Source organism: Chiloscyllium plagiosum, chromosome 2 (genome assembly GCF_004010195.1).
Source record: "Chiloscyllium plagiosum isolate BGI_BamShark_2017 chromosome 2, ASM401019v2, whole genome shotgun sequence".
In the NCBI taxonomy this organism is placed as follows: domain Eukaryota; kingdom Metazoa; phylum Chordata; class Chondrichthyes; order Orectolobiformes; family Hemiscylliidae; genus Chiloscyllium; species Chiloscyllium plagiosum.
Window position 1 is genome coordinate 139,119,183 of NC_057711.1, and position 18,109 is coordinate 139,137,291.

Genomic DNA, 18,109 nt, shown 5'->3' on the forward strand with positions numbered 1-18,109 from the left:
TTTCTGGCAAGGTACGCTAGATAACTGCCAGGCTTGTCACTGTATTCAAATAGTCTCTGCTTTGCAAATAATGTCTCCCTCTTTGCTGTTTGAGTAAGTATGGTATTCAAAGTTACCCTAAGGGCTGTGATCCGCTGTAGTTTAGTAATGGAGGGCCTATCAACATACGCTGTCTCAGCCGCCTACAGGCGAGCCTCGAGCAGACGCTGTTGTTCTCCCTTTTGTCTTTTCCGGGTTGCAGAATATGAGATAACCAAGCCTCACACGTATGCCATAGCAGTCTCCCACATCGTCGAAGGGCCACTGGCCGTGTCTGAGTTGATATCCCAGCAGGTTTTAAATTCCTGAGAAATATATTTTATGAACTTGCTATCTTTCAGTAGAAATGGGTCCATACGCCAATGTCGGGGACCTATCCCATCATCACTAGTCTTAACCTCCATATATACTGCGGCATGGTCAGAAATAGTTACATTACTTATTTTACAAGACAATATCGAGTTCAGAAGGGTCGAGGGGGCAAAAATCATATTGATTCTGGTATGACACTTGTGTGGGTTAGAATAGAAAGTAAAGTCTCTACTCTCAGGATGAAGACACCTCCACACATCTACCAGCCCCAACTCCCTATTCAGATCCGCCAGCTGCCCAGATCTTAAAGATATGCCCGCAGTGCTCCTAGGTATACTGTCTGTCTCTGGGTCAATGATACAATTAAAAACTCCCCCTATAATTGTATGGCGGACCCCAAGAGCCATCAACTTGGAGATTACAAATTTAAAAGGGATGTGCCGGGGGGCAATAAAGATTCAAAATCCCGTATTCCTCTCCAGATATTAGGGCTTTAATAAATATATACCATCCAGACTCATCTTTTATCTGGCTTCGCATTTGGAAGGGAAGATTCTTCCGAATGAGAATGGCTACTCGCCTACTTTTTGAGCTGAAAGATGAAAAGAACACCTGACCAAATCCACCCTGTTACAGCTTTGAATACTCCTTATCAAGTAGATGTGTCTCTTGTAGAAAGGCCACATCAACCCTTTCTTTTTTGAGACTTGATAATATCTTTTTCCTTTTGATTGGTGAGTGGCTCCCCTTGACATTCCAGGAGTACCACCTAAACGAATGGCTAGCCATGATCGTCCAAGCAAGCTGAAGACCCCCCAGGAGGAAGAACGCCCCCAAAAGACATTGAATAAAAACCAAAAACAATTCATGTATAAAAACACTCTTTAAAACAGCTAAATCAAAACAACTAAGAACTACTCCTGAATAAAAGTAATATGAGGCATATTTAAAAGGAGACTTTCCCCCTTGCTCACAGGGGCACTACTATTTTCCAATAAACCCGTCATAACCTCTCCCAGCCAGAGCCATGCCCTCGGCCCAGGCATTACAAAATAGAGTAAATAAATTCCAATATCTTATAAGACAGGAGTTAAGAGTGGGCCAAAATAAAAATATATAAGATTACAAAATTACAATCCCAGCAAGTATTGAGCAACCAAATTAAAAAAAACACTTAGAAACATCCCCCAATAATCAAATAAACCACTCGAGTAAAAATAGGAGTCCAAAGAAAGAATAAGGAACGAGAACCCCCCCCCCCCAAGGAAAGGTGGAGAAGAGAAAGAAAGAGAAAGGAAGAGGGTAAGACAAAGGGGGAGCAAAATAAAGTCATTATCCATACAGTTCAAATCCCGCAGTCTACTTGAGAGCATCCAGGAATTATTTTACTTTTTCCGGTGACCCGAAGTTATATACAGATCCTCCGTGGCTGAAGCGCAGCGTTGCTGGACATCGCATGGAATATTGAATATTTAAGTCCCTCAAACGCTTCTTCGTCTCATCAAATGCCTTCCTGTTGCGGACCAAACCGGAGAGAAGTCCTGAAACAACATTATCTTGGAGCCCTTGTACATCATGGCATAGGGATCCTTCCCCAAGACTCTGGAGGCCTCCAGCAACATTTGTTTTTCCCTGTAATGTTGAAGTTGGACTAGGACCAGGTGGGGGAGTTGGTTCGACCTGGGCCCATACACAACAGCTCGGTGGACCCACTCCACCTGCACCCGGTCCAGCTCCGACTCCAATTTCAGCAGCTGTGGGAGCCATTGCTCCAGAAAATCCACAAGCTGGCCTTCCTCATCCCGTTCGAGAAGGCCCAGCTACCGAATATTTTTCCGACGACCTCGATTTTCAAGGTCATCGATAAGTTCCTCCAGGGTCCGGACTCGCTGCTCCAGAGCCCGGACCTGACCCACGGATGACTCAGCAGCAGTCTCCAAGGCCGTGGCCCGTTGTTCCGCCCCTCCGACACACTGCCCAAGTTTCTCGATCTCTCGGTCATGCTTTTGCAGCATGACCGAGGTCAACTCCCACCTGGACCGGGTCTCCTTGATGGACGCATCAATCTTCTTTCAGAGTTTAATGAACTCCAAGATCAGGCTCCCCTCGGCAGGTAAGTCCCCCGGGGCGGCCGCGGACGTCTCTGTTGCTGCGGGTGGGGGGTCCCTGTCTGCTGCGAACTGCGAGAGCCTTTGCCCTTGGTCATTTTAAAAAGCACAAAACTGTTAAAGTTTGATGCAGAATGGTCAAGAGTGCTGGGCAAAAATCATTTTAAGTAATTTAGCAGGTCAGGTGAGGGTGGGTACTCCACTTTGCCTAAGTCTTGGGCAGAGGTCTACAGACTCAGACCTACTGGGTCACCGCCATCTTGGATCTCCAGAGGTGCTTCCTAACATCTCTCCTGAATAGTCTGGCCCTAATTCTCGGACTATGTCCCGTATTTCTAGAATCCCCAACTAATAGAAATAGTTTATCTTTATCTACCCTGTCTTTGCTTGAAGATTTTGATCAGATCACCTTTTAACTTGCTAATTTCTAGAGAAATCAGGCCTGATTTGTTTGATCTCTCCTCATAACATAACCTCTGAAGTCCAAGTATCATTCTTGTATCTAACCTGCATTGTATTCCCTCCAATATATCCTTCCTAAAGTGTGGTGCCCATATCAGCTCATGGTATCCGAGTGGAATCTAACCAGAGTTTTGTATAATTGCAGAATAACTTCCGTATCAATAGACAATAGACAATAGACAATAGGTGCAGGAGTAGGCCATTCAGCCCTTCAAGCCTGCACCGCCATTCAATATGATCGTGGCTGATCATTCCTAATCAGTATCCTGTTCCTGCCTTATCTCCATAACCCTTGATTCCACTATCCTTGAGAGCTCTATCCAACTCTTTCTTAAATGAATCCAGAGGCTGGGCCTTCACTGCCCTCTGGGGCAGAGCATTCCACACAGCCACCACTCTCTGGGTGAAGAAGTTTCTCCTCATCTCTGTCCTAAATGGTCTACCCCGTATTTTTAAGCTGAGTCTTCTGGTTCGGCTCTCACCCATCAGCGGAAACATGTTTCCTACCTCCAGAGTGTCCAATCCCTTAATAATCTTATATGTCTCAATCAGATCCCCTCTCAGTCTTTTAAACTCAAGAGTATACAAGCCCAGTCGCTCCAGTCTTTCAGTGTAAGGTAGTCCCGCCATTCCAGGAATTGACCTCGTGAATCTACCCTGCACTCCCTCAATAGCCAGAATGTCTTTCCTCAAACTTGGAGACCAGAACTGCACACAATACTCCAGGTGTGGTCTCACCAGGGCCCTGTACAGCTGCAGAAGAACCTCTTTGCTTCTATACTCAATCCCTCTTGTTATGAAGGCCAGCATGCTATTAGCCTTCTTCACTACCTGCTGTACCTGCATGCTTACCTTCATTATCTGCATTACTGGTTTAGTATCATCAGCAAATTTGCTAATGTTATTACTAATACCATCTTCTATATCATTAATATATACTGTAAAAAGCTGCGGTCCCAGCACTGATCCCTGCGGTACCCCACTGGTCACTGCCTGCCATTCCGAAATGGAGCCGTTTATCACTACTCTTTGTTTCCTGTCAGCCAACCAACTTTCAACCCAAGTTAGCACGTTGCACCCAATACCATGCACCCTAATTTTGCTCACTAACCTCCTATATACTATCCTTGTACTCCAATCCTCTAGGTATAAAACCCAGCATTCCATTTGTTTTCTTGATTCTTTTCTGCATCTGTAGTGACATTTTAAAGATCTACTGAACACCTAAGTCTCCTTGGACACCTAGAAAGTACACTGATACACTCCTTTTAGTCCAAAATGGATATCCTCACACTTGGTAACATTGAACTCCATCTGCCACAGTTTTGTCCATTCAGCTAGTCTATATATATATGTATATCCCTTTGTAATTTTATGCTATCGTCGACACTGTCCACAATGTTGTCAACTTGCATCGTCAACTTTGTATCATCACTATTTTCATAAGAATAAGTGAGAAAAATAAAGCACAGCTAAGGAACTTTCAAAATAAGACAGTACGCTGAAAGACAGGACAAATAATAAATGAGGAGGAGAAAGTGAGGACTGCACCTGCTGGAGGTCAGAGTCAAAATATGTGGCGCTGGAAAAGTACAGCAGGTCAGACAGTATCTGAGGGGCAGCAGAAGCTCCATGAAGGGCTTATGCTCGAAACATCGACTCTCCTGCTCCTCAGATTCACTGCTCCTTGGATGCTGCTTGACCTGCTGTGCTTTTCCAGCGCCACACTTTTTGACCCCAATAATAAATGAGTTAGTGGAAATAAAGCTGCGTCAATAAAGTGTGCGTGAAAGGATTACTTAAAGTATGGTGAATTTGCTGAAAAATGACGAGTGAGTGGGGACAAGAAGTGATAGTTACAGAAAATAGCCAGTGTATTATTGGGAATTTCTCCCCAGCTAGGATAAATTCAGAATTTCTGTAGTACTGCAGAATCAGTGAATGGTTACAGCACAGATGGAGGGCTCTCTGCAAGAGCACTTGAGCTAGTTTTACTCTCCAACCCTTTCCCCATAGCTCTGCAATATTTTTCTCTTCAGGCACCTGTCCAATTCTCTTTTCAATCTGCCTCCAGCAATTTTAAAGCAGTGAATTTCAGATTCATTCCACTGTGCAGAAGGGTTTTTCTGTATGTCATCTTTAGTTTTATTGCTCACACCTTAAATCTGTGTCCTCTGGTTCTGAATCCTTATGTCAATGAGAATAATTTCTGTCTACCAACATTTTGTAGTCCCCTAACGATTTTGAACTGCTGAATACGATTTGCTGAACAGGAGTCATAGGATCATAGAGTCATAGAGATGTACAGCATGGAAACAGACACTTCGGTCCAACCCGTCCATGCCGACCAGATATCCCAACCCAATCTAGTCCCAACTGCTAGCACCCGACCCATATCCCTCCAAACCCTTCCTATTCATATACCCATCCAAATGCCTCTTAAATGTTGCAATTGTACCAGCCTCCACCACTTCCTCTGGCAGCTCATTCCATACATGTACCACCCTCTGCGTGAAAGGTTGCCCCTTAGGTCTCTTTTATATCTTTCCCCTCTCACCATAAAACTATGCCCTCTAGTTCTGGACTCCCTGACCCCAGGGAAAAGACTTTGCCTATTCATGTATCCTATTCATGTCCCTCATAATTTTGTAAACCTCTATAAAGTCACCCCTCAATCTCCGACGCTCCGGGGAAAACAGCCCCAGCCTGTTCAGCCTCTCCCTATACCTCAAATCCTCCAACCCTGGCAACATCCTTGTAAATCTTTTCTGAACCCTTTCAAGTTTCACAACATCTTTCCGATAGGAAGGAGACCAGAAGTGCACGCAATATTCCAACAGTGGTCTAACCAATGTCCTGTACAGCCGAAACATGACCTCCCAACTCCTGTACTCAATACTCTGACCAATAAAGGAAAGCACACCAAACGCCTTCTTCACTATCGTATCTACCTGCGACTCCACTTTCAAGGAGCTATGAACCTACACTCCAAGATCTCTTTGTTCAGCAACACTCCATAGGACCTTACCATTAAGTGTATAAGTCCTGGTCTGATTTGTTTTCCCAAAATGCAGCACCTCGCATTTATCTGAATTAAACTCCATCTGCCACTTCTCAGCCCATTGGCCCATCTGGTCAAGATCATGTTGTAATCCGAGGTAACCCCTTTCGCTGTCCACTACACCTCCAATTTTAGTGTCATCTGCAAACTTACTAACTGTACCTTTAACGCTCGCATCCAAATCATTTACGTAAATGGCAAAAAGTAGAGGACCCAGCACCAATCCTTGTGGCACTCCACTGGTCACAGGCCTCCAGTCTGAAAAACAACCCTCCACCACCAGTCTCTGTTTTCTACCTTTGAGCCAGTTCTGTATCCAAATGGCCAGTTCTCCCTGTATTCCATGAGCTCTAACCTTGCTAACCAGTCTCCCATGGGGAACCTTGTCGAATGCCTTACTGAAGTCCATATAGATCGCGTCTACCGCTCTGCCCTCATCAATCCTCTTTGTTACTCCTTCAAAAAACTCAATCCAGTTTGTGAGGCTTGATTTCCCACGCACAAAGCCATGTTGCCTATCCTTAATCAGTCCTTGCCTTTCCTTCTTCAAGGAGAACAAGCCCAATTTTTCCAATCTTGAGGTTTTTTATTCCTGGCTATATTCCCATGAATCCTTTCTGCTCCCTTTCTCTAATTTTGATCTCCTTCCTTCAATGTCCAGAATTGGAACAATACTCTAGTTGACATGTCATAGAGTCATAGAGATGTGCATCACGGAAACAGACCCTTCGGTCCAACTTGACCATGTCAACCAGCTATCCCAAATTAATCCATTCCCATTTGCCAGCACCCAGCCCATATCCCTCCAAACCCTTCCTATTTGTATACCCATCCAGATGCCTTTTAAATGTATTATTGTACCAGCCTCCACCACTTCCTCTGGCAGCTCATTCCATACATGCACCACCCTCTGCGTGAAAAGTTGCTCCTTAGGTCTCTTTTATATCTTTCCCCTCTCACCCTAAACCTATGCCCTCTAGTTCTGGTCTATTCAGTGTTTTATAGAGGTTGTTTCTCAAAGCTTTGCTTTATTTCTCTATATCTCTATTTATAATTGAGGATCTCATTTTTCAACCTTCTATAACTTGAGCTCATCAGTTAGTACACATAATCACTTTGGTCTCTCTGTTCCTGTATTCCCTAAGGTATCTATTTTGTCTCCCCTCGCTTTTCCTAACCAAGTGTATAACTTCACACTTCATTGCATTAAATTTCATCTGCCACAAGTCACTCATTCAACTAATTTGCCCACGTCCTTTTAAAATCTCTCACAGCTCTCAGTACTTCAAAGCTTTGTTGTATTTGCAAATCTTGGAACTTGCCTTATATACCCAGGTTCAGGTCAATAATGGCTATGGTTCTACTACCAACTCTTAGGAAACCCCTCTGTAAATAGTGGGAGACTAAAACTAGGCTTCAGTGTTAAAGAATAAGATGTCTTGCTTTGAAGTAAGAGATTAGGAGAATTTATTTTTCTCAGAAGTTCTATGGTGTGTGAAACTCTCTTCCCCAGCAGTTGGTGGAGGCTGGGTATTTAAAGGTGAAGTTAAATATATTTTTGATGGACAAATGAGTCAAGGGTTTTAGGATACAGACATGAAAGTGGAGCTGAGACTATGTCAAGATCACCATGATCTTTTTGAAAGGTGGCACAAGGCTGAAAGACCAATTGACTGGCTCCTGCTCTAAAGTCCTGTGTTCCTTTCTCTTCCATTTACCCGAAGAACAGTTATTTACCATTACTCTCTGTTTCCTGGACAATCAACTTTGTACCCATGCTACTATTGTCCTTTAATAGATCCATCCATAATTAATCTAAACTTGCTCAAGTGGCTATTTCACTGGGAACTCTTATCCACCAGAATGTTGTTGGAAACTGCTCTCCAACCAAAGTATCACTGAGAACTCTCCAAAGAGAACATCTTTAGGAATTCCTCTCCAACCGATATATCATCAGAATTTTATATGTTAGTGCATTGATATTAAAGCAACAAAGCTCGTGCTCACAATGAACAACTTCTATAATAATTCTTTTCAGTGTCAGATAAGATGTAAACAATGTATCTAATAGCTGACATTGATTAAAGACCAGTTCTAAAAAAAGCATAGAAATGTTCATTCTAACAGCTCTATTCAAAGAAACGAACCATGTATGTGAACAGGAGATTTTCTTTCATGTTTTCTTATTCAACTATCTCATTCCTTGATATTTTTGTGTGCGCTTTGCTCCTTTTCAAGGCGTTTGCAGAAATGCTGCGAGTTAACAAAACATTGAAAAGTTTGAATGTGGAGTCCAATTTTATCACTGGCAATGGAATCCTGGCTCTAGTGAAAGCTCTCCAGTACAATAACACATTGCTTGAACTTAAAATTGACAATCAGGTAAGATGAATATTCTCCTGTTGTAGTATAGCTTCAGAAACGTTTAGATTTGGATTTGGTAGTGGGTAATGAACCGGGCCAGGTGTTAGATTTGGAGGTAAGTGAGCCCTTTAGTGATAGTGACCACAATTCAGTTAAGTTTACTTTAGCGATGGAAAGGGATAGGTATATACCGCAGGGCAAGAGTTATTGCTGGGGGAAAGGCAATTATGATGCGATTAGGCAAGATTTAGGATGCAAAGGATGGGGAAGGAGAACTGCAGGGAATGGGCACAATTGAAATGTTGAGCTTGTTCAAGGAACAGCTACTGCGTGTCCTTGGTAAGTATGTACCTATCAGACAGGGAAGAAGTGGTTGAGCGAGGAAACGTGGTTTATGAAAGAGGTTGAAGCTCTTGTCAAGAAGAAGAAGGAGGTTTATGTAAAGATGAGACGTGAAGGCTCAGTTAGAGCACTTGATTGTTACAAGTTAGCCAGGAAGGAACTAAAGAGAGAGCTAAGAAGAGCCAAGAGGGGACATGAGAAATCTTTGGCAGGTAGGATCAAGGAAAACCCTAAAACTTTCTATAGGTATGTCAGAAATAAAAGAATGACTAGACTAAGATTAGGGCCTATCAAAGACAGTAGTGGAAAGTTGTGCATGGAGTCTGAAGAGATAGGAAAGGCACTAAATGAATATTTTTCATCAGTATTCACTTAGGAAAAAGACAATGTTATCGACGAGAATTCTGAGATACAGGCTATTAGTCTAGAAGGGATTGAGGTTCATAAGGAGGAGGTGTTAGCAATTCTGGAAAGTGTAGATAAATCTATAGATTAGTCCCCTGGGATGGATGGGATTTATCCTGGGATTCTGTGGGAAGCTAGGGAGGAGATTGTAGAGCCTTTGGCTTTGATCTGTATGTCATCATTGTCAACAGGAATAGTGCCAGAAGACTGAAGGATAGCAAATGTTGTTCCATTGTTCAAGAAGTGGAGTAGAGACAACCTGGTAATTATAGATCAGTGAGCCTTACTTCGGTTGTGGGTAAAATATTGGAAAAGATTATAAGAGATAGGATTTATAATAATCTGGAAAGGAATAATTTGATTAGGGATAGTCAACGCGGTTTTGTGAAGGGTAGGTCATGCCTCACAAACCTTATTGAGTTCGTTGAGAAGGTGACCAAACAAATGAATGGGGGTAAAGCGGTTGATGTGGTGCCTACTTGATTGAGTTTTTTGAGGAAGTAACAAAGAGGATTGATGAGGGCAAAGCGGTAGATGTGATCTATATGGACTTCAGTAAGGCGTTCGACAAGGGCCTGTACTGCACTGTAATGTTCTATGTTCTCGACCCAGATTTCCCTTGTTATGAAAACCAGTCTGAACCTCATGGGAAGTGGGGATTCTTTCATTGAACACTCCCAAACTGTACACTGTCCTGTTGCTTATTTAGGGGAATGGTTTTGTGACTGCTGGCACTAATTGTCTGTTATGGTCCTGTTGAGCTTTTCCTACATTGAAGGTGTTATAACAATGCAAGTTTTTTTCTCATTTATGATGTATTTCTTTCCTTTATTGACAGTGTCAGCAGCTGGGTAATAAAGTGGAAATGGAAATTGCAAATATGTTGGAACAAAATCCAACCCTATTGAAGTTTGGCTATCATTTTACCCAGCAAGGTCCAAGGCTTCGGGCCTCCAATGCAGTGATGAGCAACAATGATCTTGGTAAGGAGACTGCCATTGTTACATTCTGATTTCTCAGAAATATTCAAAATACATTTTGTATTTAATTTTCATTAAAAGATTTATAAATTATTATGCATTTTAGTGTCTGGATCATACAATATAATAATGTAAAGTATCAAAGAATTTTAGAATAATGAGAGTCATTTGTCAACTGGAGTAAATATTAGATTTAATATTTCCTTAATAAAAAGTTTTAAAAATGTATAGGTTTAACAATTTGTAAGTAATAGATTAATTTCGATTTTCACAGTAAAAATACAAATTGTTAAACCTGTATATTTTTACTGTGAAAAATTGAAATTAATCTGTTATTTTAATGATCCAGATTCTCTCAAAGTAAATTGTCATTTGTACATTTTAAAAACTTATTAATATAGCATTGTTAAGACACTGAAAAGTATCTCAGCTTTTTAACAATAGAACTGACCCTGTTGCTGTTCAACTAAGATTTATAATAGTTAACCATGTGATTGATGCCAGTAGCCATCTTGGTGACAAAGTTTGAAAGTTTTTGGAGTGCAGATTTTCACCAAGGGTTCCTCTCTTGGTGAATTCCAAATCCTGACTGCACTGCAGTGGGAATTACTGAGAAGAGGAGAGACAAGAAAGGGAGCGAAAAATCAGAATGAGAGTTACTGTAAAAACAAACTGTCAGAACTCTTGGTAACTGTCTGGGAGTCTTCAGCTTGTCTCCTCAAACATGATCAGTATTTGACACAGGGAATATTCAAACAGCAGCAGCTGACACATACCTCGAGTCATAGAGAGCCATTGTTCAGGAAAGAAATGAACACCAAACTTAATTGGGAAGACGAGAGAGTCAACCAAAAGTATACATGAACAGGTGGAGTTGAGAAGGTGTTTAAAAGCTAGAAGACCGAAATTAGAACAGAAAAGGAGTTTCATAGAGTAAATCCACATCAGCTGAAAGCTGAAGCAAAAAATTACTGAAAAGAACTCTAGAAGAAATTAAATGTGTTTTGTGCATACCAAAGAGAATTTTCATTTAACATGTCACGTGAGAATGTTTCATTCATTACAATATCAGATGGTGGTACAGCTCAAACAGTCATCTTAGGATCATGTCTACAACTCATCCTTTTGGTTTACTTGTGGGTCTTAGTACATTTCATTGGAATAGTATTGTGAAACATTCACTGCTAGATGTCTTCTGCAGCTGGAAGAATGCATTAATACAATATAAGTGCATGTTGGCTATATGAAACACAACGTGAAGATTATCATTAATCTCATACCACAAGTGGAAATTTCAAAGTTGCACACCTTGGAGAGAAATGTTTTCACTAAACCATTTCTACTAATTTCAAAACTTACTTGATCAAAGTAATATAAACAGCAATTTTTCAATTATGAATTTAGTTTGAGTCAGAATGCTTAGAGTAGTCAGCTGTGGAAACAAAATATTTTAATAAAAGATTTAACAGCTGGAGAAAATGATCTGCAATTAATTTTGTTAAAGATTGGGCGATATCTAGGTGGCAAAAACACCTAGGCAAAACAAGTCTGAGATTCCATTTTGTAGCTCCTCCATAATAATCGCTCCAGTCAGCCCTCACTCTTTGTGGTATTTGCCATGTTAAAGAGATATATATAAATGCAAGGTGTCACTGATTGATTCAAATATTTCCATTACACAATACGAGTCCTCCGTTCCTGGAAAACTTCAAACGAAAAAGTTGGCAGCTTTTTGGGGAAAGGGCGGTTATTTTTATCAAAAGAAGCCAGACCATTCTGACGCAGTTAGCTATTGCAAACTTTAAAAGAATGAAATTATGCATTTCGACATTTTAATGAGTTTCTTAAATTCTCTGCAGTATCATATATTTTACAGGTTGTTCTCAATGATTTAATTTTTGTTGCAGCTCGCATTAATCGAGCAGATGGTTCCTGGTCTAGATACTCAGCTTTGGAACTGGAGGAGATATAAGTATATAGTATTTTTTTGGTCATACCCTCCTAAATTGAAACAGCAGTGCTTTACACTGCCCTTCTGCTGGGTCTACACCAACTTTTCCCCTTCTCTGAGTGCAGTATTATTCCCTTCCTGTTTCCTCCACTGCTTTTTATTCTGCTTTCCTTGCAGACACAATTATTTCCTAATTTTATAGTTCTGGATAATTTTAAAGAAGTGATTGCATTAATCAGCAATTCTGTCTCTAATGCAGCAGCACTGCTTTCTTGTATCTCAACTGTTCACTTTTTCTCAATTTTTAAATTGTTTTCTGTATTTGCTAAGTATGTTATCTTTTTAATGAGTTGTAAATTGACCACATGGGTGCAAATTCACACATGCAGCACAGTAATTAATAGAGGGGGGAGAAAACTTGCACTAAGCCTCGTGTAGGACTACCACACAAGTTATTTAAAAACCTACTCTCAAAATCTGGATTGTGCCATTTGGTAAATAATGCTCTATTAACGTGTTAATCTCATGCTTTACATCATTTTGAAAATTAATGTTTAGAGACCAGACTTCTAACATTGATTATTGCAGGATGGTGGCAGATCATGTGATCAGGCAGAGTGCTTGATTTCCAATGGTTCTGAAAGAAAATCAATTTTCATTGGCTCTTCACATCTACACCAAAAGAAACCAGCAAACCATGCTGGATGGGGTCTCAAACATTAACCTTACAGTGTCAAGGACCCCAGTTCGATTCTATCCTCAGATGACTGTCTGTGTGGAGTTTGCACATTCTCCCCATGTCTGTATGGGCTTCCTCCAGGTGCTCCAGTTCCCTCCCACAATCCAAAGATGTGCAAGTTAACTGGATTGGCCATGCCAAATTGCCCATAGTTTCAAGGATGTGTAGGTTAGGTGCATTAGTCAAGGGCAAATGTATGGTAGGGGAATGGATCTGGGTGAGTTGGGAGGTTGGTATGGACTTGTTAGACCGAAGGGCCTGTTTCCACACTGTAGGGATTGTATAAAGAGGTGACATAGTGGCTCAGTGGTTAGCATTGCTGCCTCACTGCGCCAGGGACCAAGTTCGATTTACACATTCTCCCCACATCTGCATGGGTTTCCTCCCACAATCCAAAGATGTGCAGATTAGGTGGATTGGCCATGCTAAAAAAAATGCCAATAGTGTGCAGGAATGTACAGGTTAGGTGCACTAGTCCGGGTAAATATTGGGTAGGGGAATGAGTCTGGGTGGGTTGCTCTTCGGAGGGTCGGTGTGGACTTGTGGAGCTGAAGGGCCTGTTTCCACACTGTTCGGATTCTATACTCCCCACAATGTTGTGTTTTAGTGGAATTCTTCATTTCTAATGCTTCTCGTCATGGAAGTCTGAAGCAAAACAAGAACATTCAATCACCTTTGTCCATGAGAAATTTCTCATGTTTTGTGAGTGGCCACACGAGCATTTTGAAAAAAGAAGTCACTAGTCCAATCCCTATTTTAAGTGAGGCTCAAATCTCATTCTTTTCTATCTTTAATAAATATTCCAATGTGTGGAATAGAAAGAATGCCAAATTAGGTATGCACTCCATTCACTGAGATGTTAACCCATTTCTCAGCTTCTCACCTTCTATGCTCTATTTACTGACCAGTGGGTACTAGCTGTGCATGTAGTTGAGTCACAATACTAATAGACAATGTTAAGATTATTCAACATCACTCAATCAGATGTAAAATGCCATTTGTTTAACTGTCAGCTTAAAAACATGTTTATATTGCAGTGAATGACTCTCAGTCACTTATAAAAATATTAAAGAATGGAACAGTTTTCAGCTGGAACTGGATGGCATTGATTTTTTGATACTATTTACTGCTTCCATCTGGATTGCTAGAGGGAAAGCCTTAGTCATGAAGTGGACCAACATGACATGGGTTTGGACAGATTCATTCCGATTACAGGCCTTCTACTTTCATCTACTTTCCCTTCTGGGAGCTCTGGAACCCAGTTGTTAAATCCATTTTGGAATGTAGCTAGAGGCATACAGCATGGGAACAGACCCTTCGGTCCAACTTGTCAATGCTGACCATAATCCCAAACTAAACTAATCCCACCTGCCTGTGCTTGGCCCATATCCCTCCAAACATTTTTATTCATGCACTTCTCCGAAAGTCTTTTAAATTATGTAACTGTACCCAGCATCCACAACTTCCTCTGGAATTTCATTCCACATGCAAACCACTCTCTGTGTAAAAACATCACCTCTCATGTCTTTTTAAAATCTCTCTCCTCTCACCTTAAAAATATGCCTCCTTGAAGTCCCCACTCTACGGAAAAGACACCCACCATTCACCTTATCAATACCTCTCATGATTTATGAAGCTCTGTAAGGTCACCCCTCAACCTCCTACACCCCAGTGAAAAAATTCCCATCCTCTCCTTATAACTCAAACCCCCCATTCCTGGCTCATCCTGGTAAATTGCTTCTGAACTCTTTCCAACTTAATGGAGATGTGTAAATGCAAGTATTTTGCCAGCACCCAGGGGAACAAACCATAACTTCATAAACACCAAGCCCTGGTTTATCAACATTAGGTACCCAGAATTAAATATACAATAGAGTTAATGTATAAGCAACAATTTAAAATAAGAAAAGAATGGCACATGAAAACGCTCACAAAGCTAAAGACATAACCATGGGAAAAACTCATGTAGACAGCCAGGGAACTTTTTCGGAATTCCAGTAAAGAATTCCAGAAGAAAGTCTACTGGAGCTCATTGCAAATATGTTCTATTCTCTCCCACTGATATCTCACCTTGATATGTACAAAACCTCAGTTTAAGCATAAATTTACATTTCCTTTGCAGGTAATACAGAAAATGCACTTTCCAATTCAAAGAAAATACATATATAGGAAGGAAGTAGCCGTTGACCATAGATAGCAATGAAATGGATGTTAGGTTTGTCTTGGTTATGTAAAAAGTTGTAGAAACACTCAGTAAAAACATGTTCTTCAATGAGGTCCAGTGGCTGGTTTAAAATTCTGCATTTGCTGCCATCAAACTGAAGGAATAATGGGTCAGCAATGAAATTCATAAGGTTTTCCTGAAATAGAAAATTGTTTGGAATCACTTCTATATGATGTAATATATATTTTGTGATTTTACATTGAGGATGTTTAATGTTTAAAAAATTAAATGTGAAAAAAAATTAAAAGTTTTACAATTGTACCTTTGAAAATACATTAGCTGCTACACAGTTCCTGTCAAAATGTTGAAAGAAAATAGTGTGGAATCCTGGTTTACTGGTTAGGTCTCAACTTAAGTGTTGTGTCCAATCCTATGCACAACCACTTTAGAAACAATTCCAAGACTTTGGTGAGGGTGCACAGGAGATTAGAATGTGACAGAACAAAAGGAGACAATTTAGCCCATTGTGTCTGTTCCAGCTCCTTCAGACACAACTATCCAATTCATCTGAGTGCCTGGTCCTTTGCCCGTAGCACTGAAAACTTTTCCATTTAAAGTATTTATTCAGTTCCCTTCTAAAAAATTAATTCTGCATCCACTTTCCTTTCTTACAGTACATTTCCCAATAAAACAACTCACTGTGTAAACTTTTTTTTCTCATGTCACCTCTGACTTTTTAGCCAATTACCTTAAATTAATGTACTCTGAGTTCTGAGCCTTCTGCCAGTGGAATCAATCTAACAGAATTTCTTTTCTTCATCATCCTGTTCTGGGAAATCTTTTCTGTTTGTAAAGGATCCTGTATACCTTTTTAAAAAGCATTCTAAAGTTGTCATGCCAAAACATACTCAAACATAACACTCCCATTCTGTTCTCTAATTTAGCGTGTTCTGGAAATTGTAATGTATATTTCCATACATCCAGTATCAAGACCCAGTTATACTTTTAAAGGAACAATAATATATGATGTGGACAATGTAGACAATGTCTGTGACTATGTAGTATTGAGAAATATTATCAACAGATATATTTTAGTCATTTGTTGAGGGAGTAATTATCTGATGATTTTGTATGGACAAAGTACTTTAATTAGCAAAATTGTCATAAATTAGAGTGTATACTGTATCATAATATAGGAGAACAAGTGGCAAACAGTTGAGGCTTAAAGTTGAAGATAATAAATAAATGATAAAATTAGAATACAGGACCAATAATACTTTAGAAGTTAAAGAAAGCTATTGATTAAAGTACAGTGAAGGTTCTGTTTTGTATTATTATACTGTATATTAAAGCTATATATTCTAAGATGATGCACTTGTTTAATCTTCCTTATTACCAGTGTACAGTTTTTCAATTGAGGTCTTTACCATGAATTGTTTATGACTTTTCTGTTTATTTTAGTCAGGCAAAGCCGACTGCAGGGCTTCAATGGCCCCATCTTCCCCAGGTGCCGGACAACTGTCTAATCTGTTTGTGAAGACCTCTGCCTCTATAGCACATGCCCTATACAGTTGGATTCTACATACACCCAAGAGGGCGTCTCCAATTCTCTGCTGCGGCTCCATTTTTTTCTTTGTGTTATATGATAGGATGATGTATTTAATTGAAGTTTAGTGTGAATTCCAATGGCAGACGTCTATAGAAATAGCTTGTACAGATTGTGGTGTATTTTGTCTGACAGAAAAATAGCAGTATGTGCAGTACAAAATGGTTTCAATTCAGTTAGTGCTGTGTGCCCAGAAGCTTGAAACCATCAATTCTAATTTATCCATCAGTTGAGTACATCGCTGAATGGATTATTGGTTCTACCATAATTATATTGTGCATGTACAAGCTTGCTGTTCTAGGATTTTCTGTAGAAACATCGGTAATCCTTTTTATTTATATGACTTGACACCAGAGAATTACCTCCTAGTGTAAACCCGCTGGACTGTTGTTGTGGGAACACAGAGTTCACACATTAACTTTGTGGCAATCAGAAATGAAATAATGCACTGCTTGAGAATTGTGTGCACCACCATGCTGTCTGCTGATTTTCAGATTTTTCATGTAACCAGCATCTCTACTGATTTGGGTTACTTATGAAAAAGGATTTAAAAAAGACCCAGAATGTTTTTGTTTTTAAATCAAAATATTTATTTTAGGTAGATTTAAAATCATGGGAATTTATTTAAACACTTGCTGTTTGAGATATCGGATCCGAGGAGATGCAGCCTCTGTTTATTCTTCATGTTACTGCAAATGTACTCAACACTGAGAAATAGAGGGCAGGAAATGGCTTGAAATGTTTCATAGACTGTATTTACATTGTGCCTTAAAAGTAAAAGTATTTTAAATATCCAAAGTAACCTTTGCAAAGATTTATTTTTAATTAAGCAGACTCTGTTCTAGTTCAAAGCCAAAATCTGTTCAGATTTTGAAAGATTCATCAAAATAAGTTATTGTTTCATTCAATTGGCAAACTCAGACCAGACTGCTCACACTCACAGAGTTGTATTCAGCAATTCATGGACACCAGGCTTCTATTTTCCATGAAACCATTTATTTCTAAAGCTGGGACATTTTTTGTCTAAACACAGAATGAATAATTGATTTGTTTATAAATTTCAGACTGGTTCCAGGAATTGAACTGTGTGATTAAGAGCAAGCTCTGCCCAAAGCAGGTGAAAGTATTGGTTTTAAATCTACAATGTTGTGGTTTTTCAAAATGTAGAATGTATTGATTCTTGCACTTTATGACAAATAAAGCATTACAATTTTGGGCATTCTGTAGCTTCACATTCTTTGAAAATGGTCAATAAAACCTCCTGTGTAATACTGTTGTGCAATAAAAGTAGTGATGTTTTGTTTATCTTTACTTGGAACAGCTTCACCTGTATAACATAAAACCTAAATAAAATGGTCCTAATACCACAGCATTAGGCAATAGAAATCTTCATTTTTTCTACAAGGATTATCTGTAGATATAGGTACTGTTGTGGAGAAAATATAGAGAACCGCCAGGAGACGCAGAGAGTTCTTCAAGAAGTAGGTCTTTTATTTGCAAACAAAAAATCGTGACACTGAGAAAGCTGATTCTCGAATGCCCACGAACCTCAGGGTCCATGGATTTTTGTAACCAT

The 18,109-nt window shown here is 39.9% G+C and overlaps 1 protein-coding gene across 3 annotated transcripts in view; it reads left to right on the forward strand.

Annotated features, from left to right (window-relative positions):
• Positions 1-17,820, forward strand: part of tmod1 (tropomodulin 1) — a 101,534-nt gene extending 83,714 nt beyond the window's left edge. For 2 of the 3 annotated variants that reach the window (XM_043719192.1, XM_043719208.1), the window contains exons 8-10: positions 8,221-8,364; positions 9,932-10,076; positions 16,389-17,820. In XM_043719192.1, the coding sequence (XP_043575127.1) occupies positions 8,221-8,364; positions 9,932-10,076; positions 16,389-16,453 (354 nt within the window). In that variant the 3' untranslated portion in view covers positions 16,454-17,820. Of the gene's footprint in view, positions 1-8,220; positions 8,365-9,931; positions 10,077-11,980; positions 12,046-16,388 lie in introns of all 3 variants that reach the window. The other variant, XM_043719197.1, reaches the window with a different exon arrangement.
• Positions 17,821-18,109: the final 289 nt, after the last annotated feature.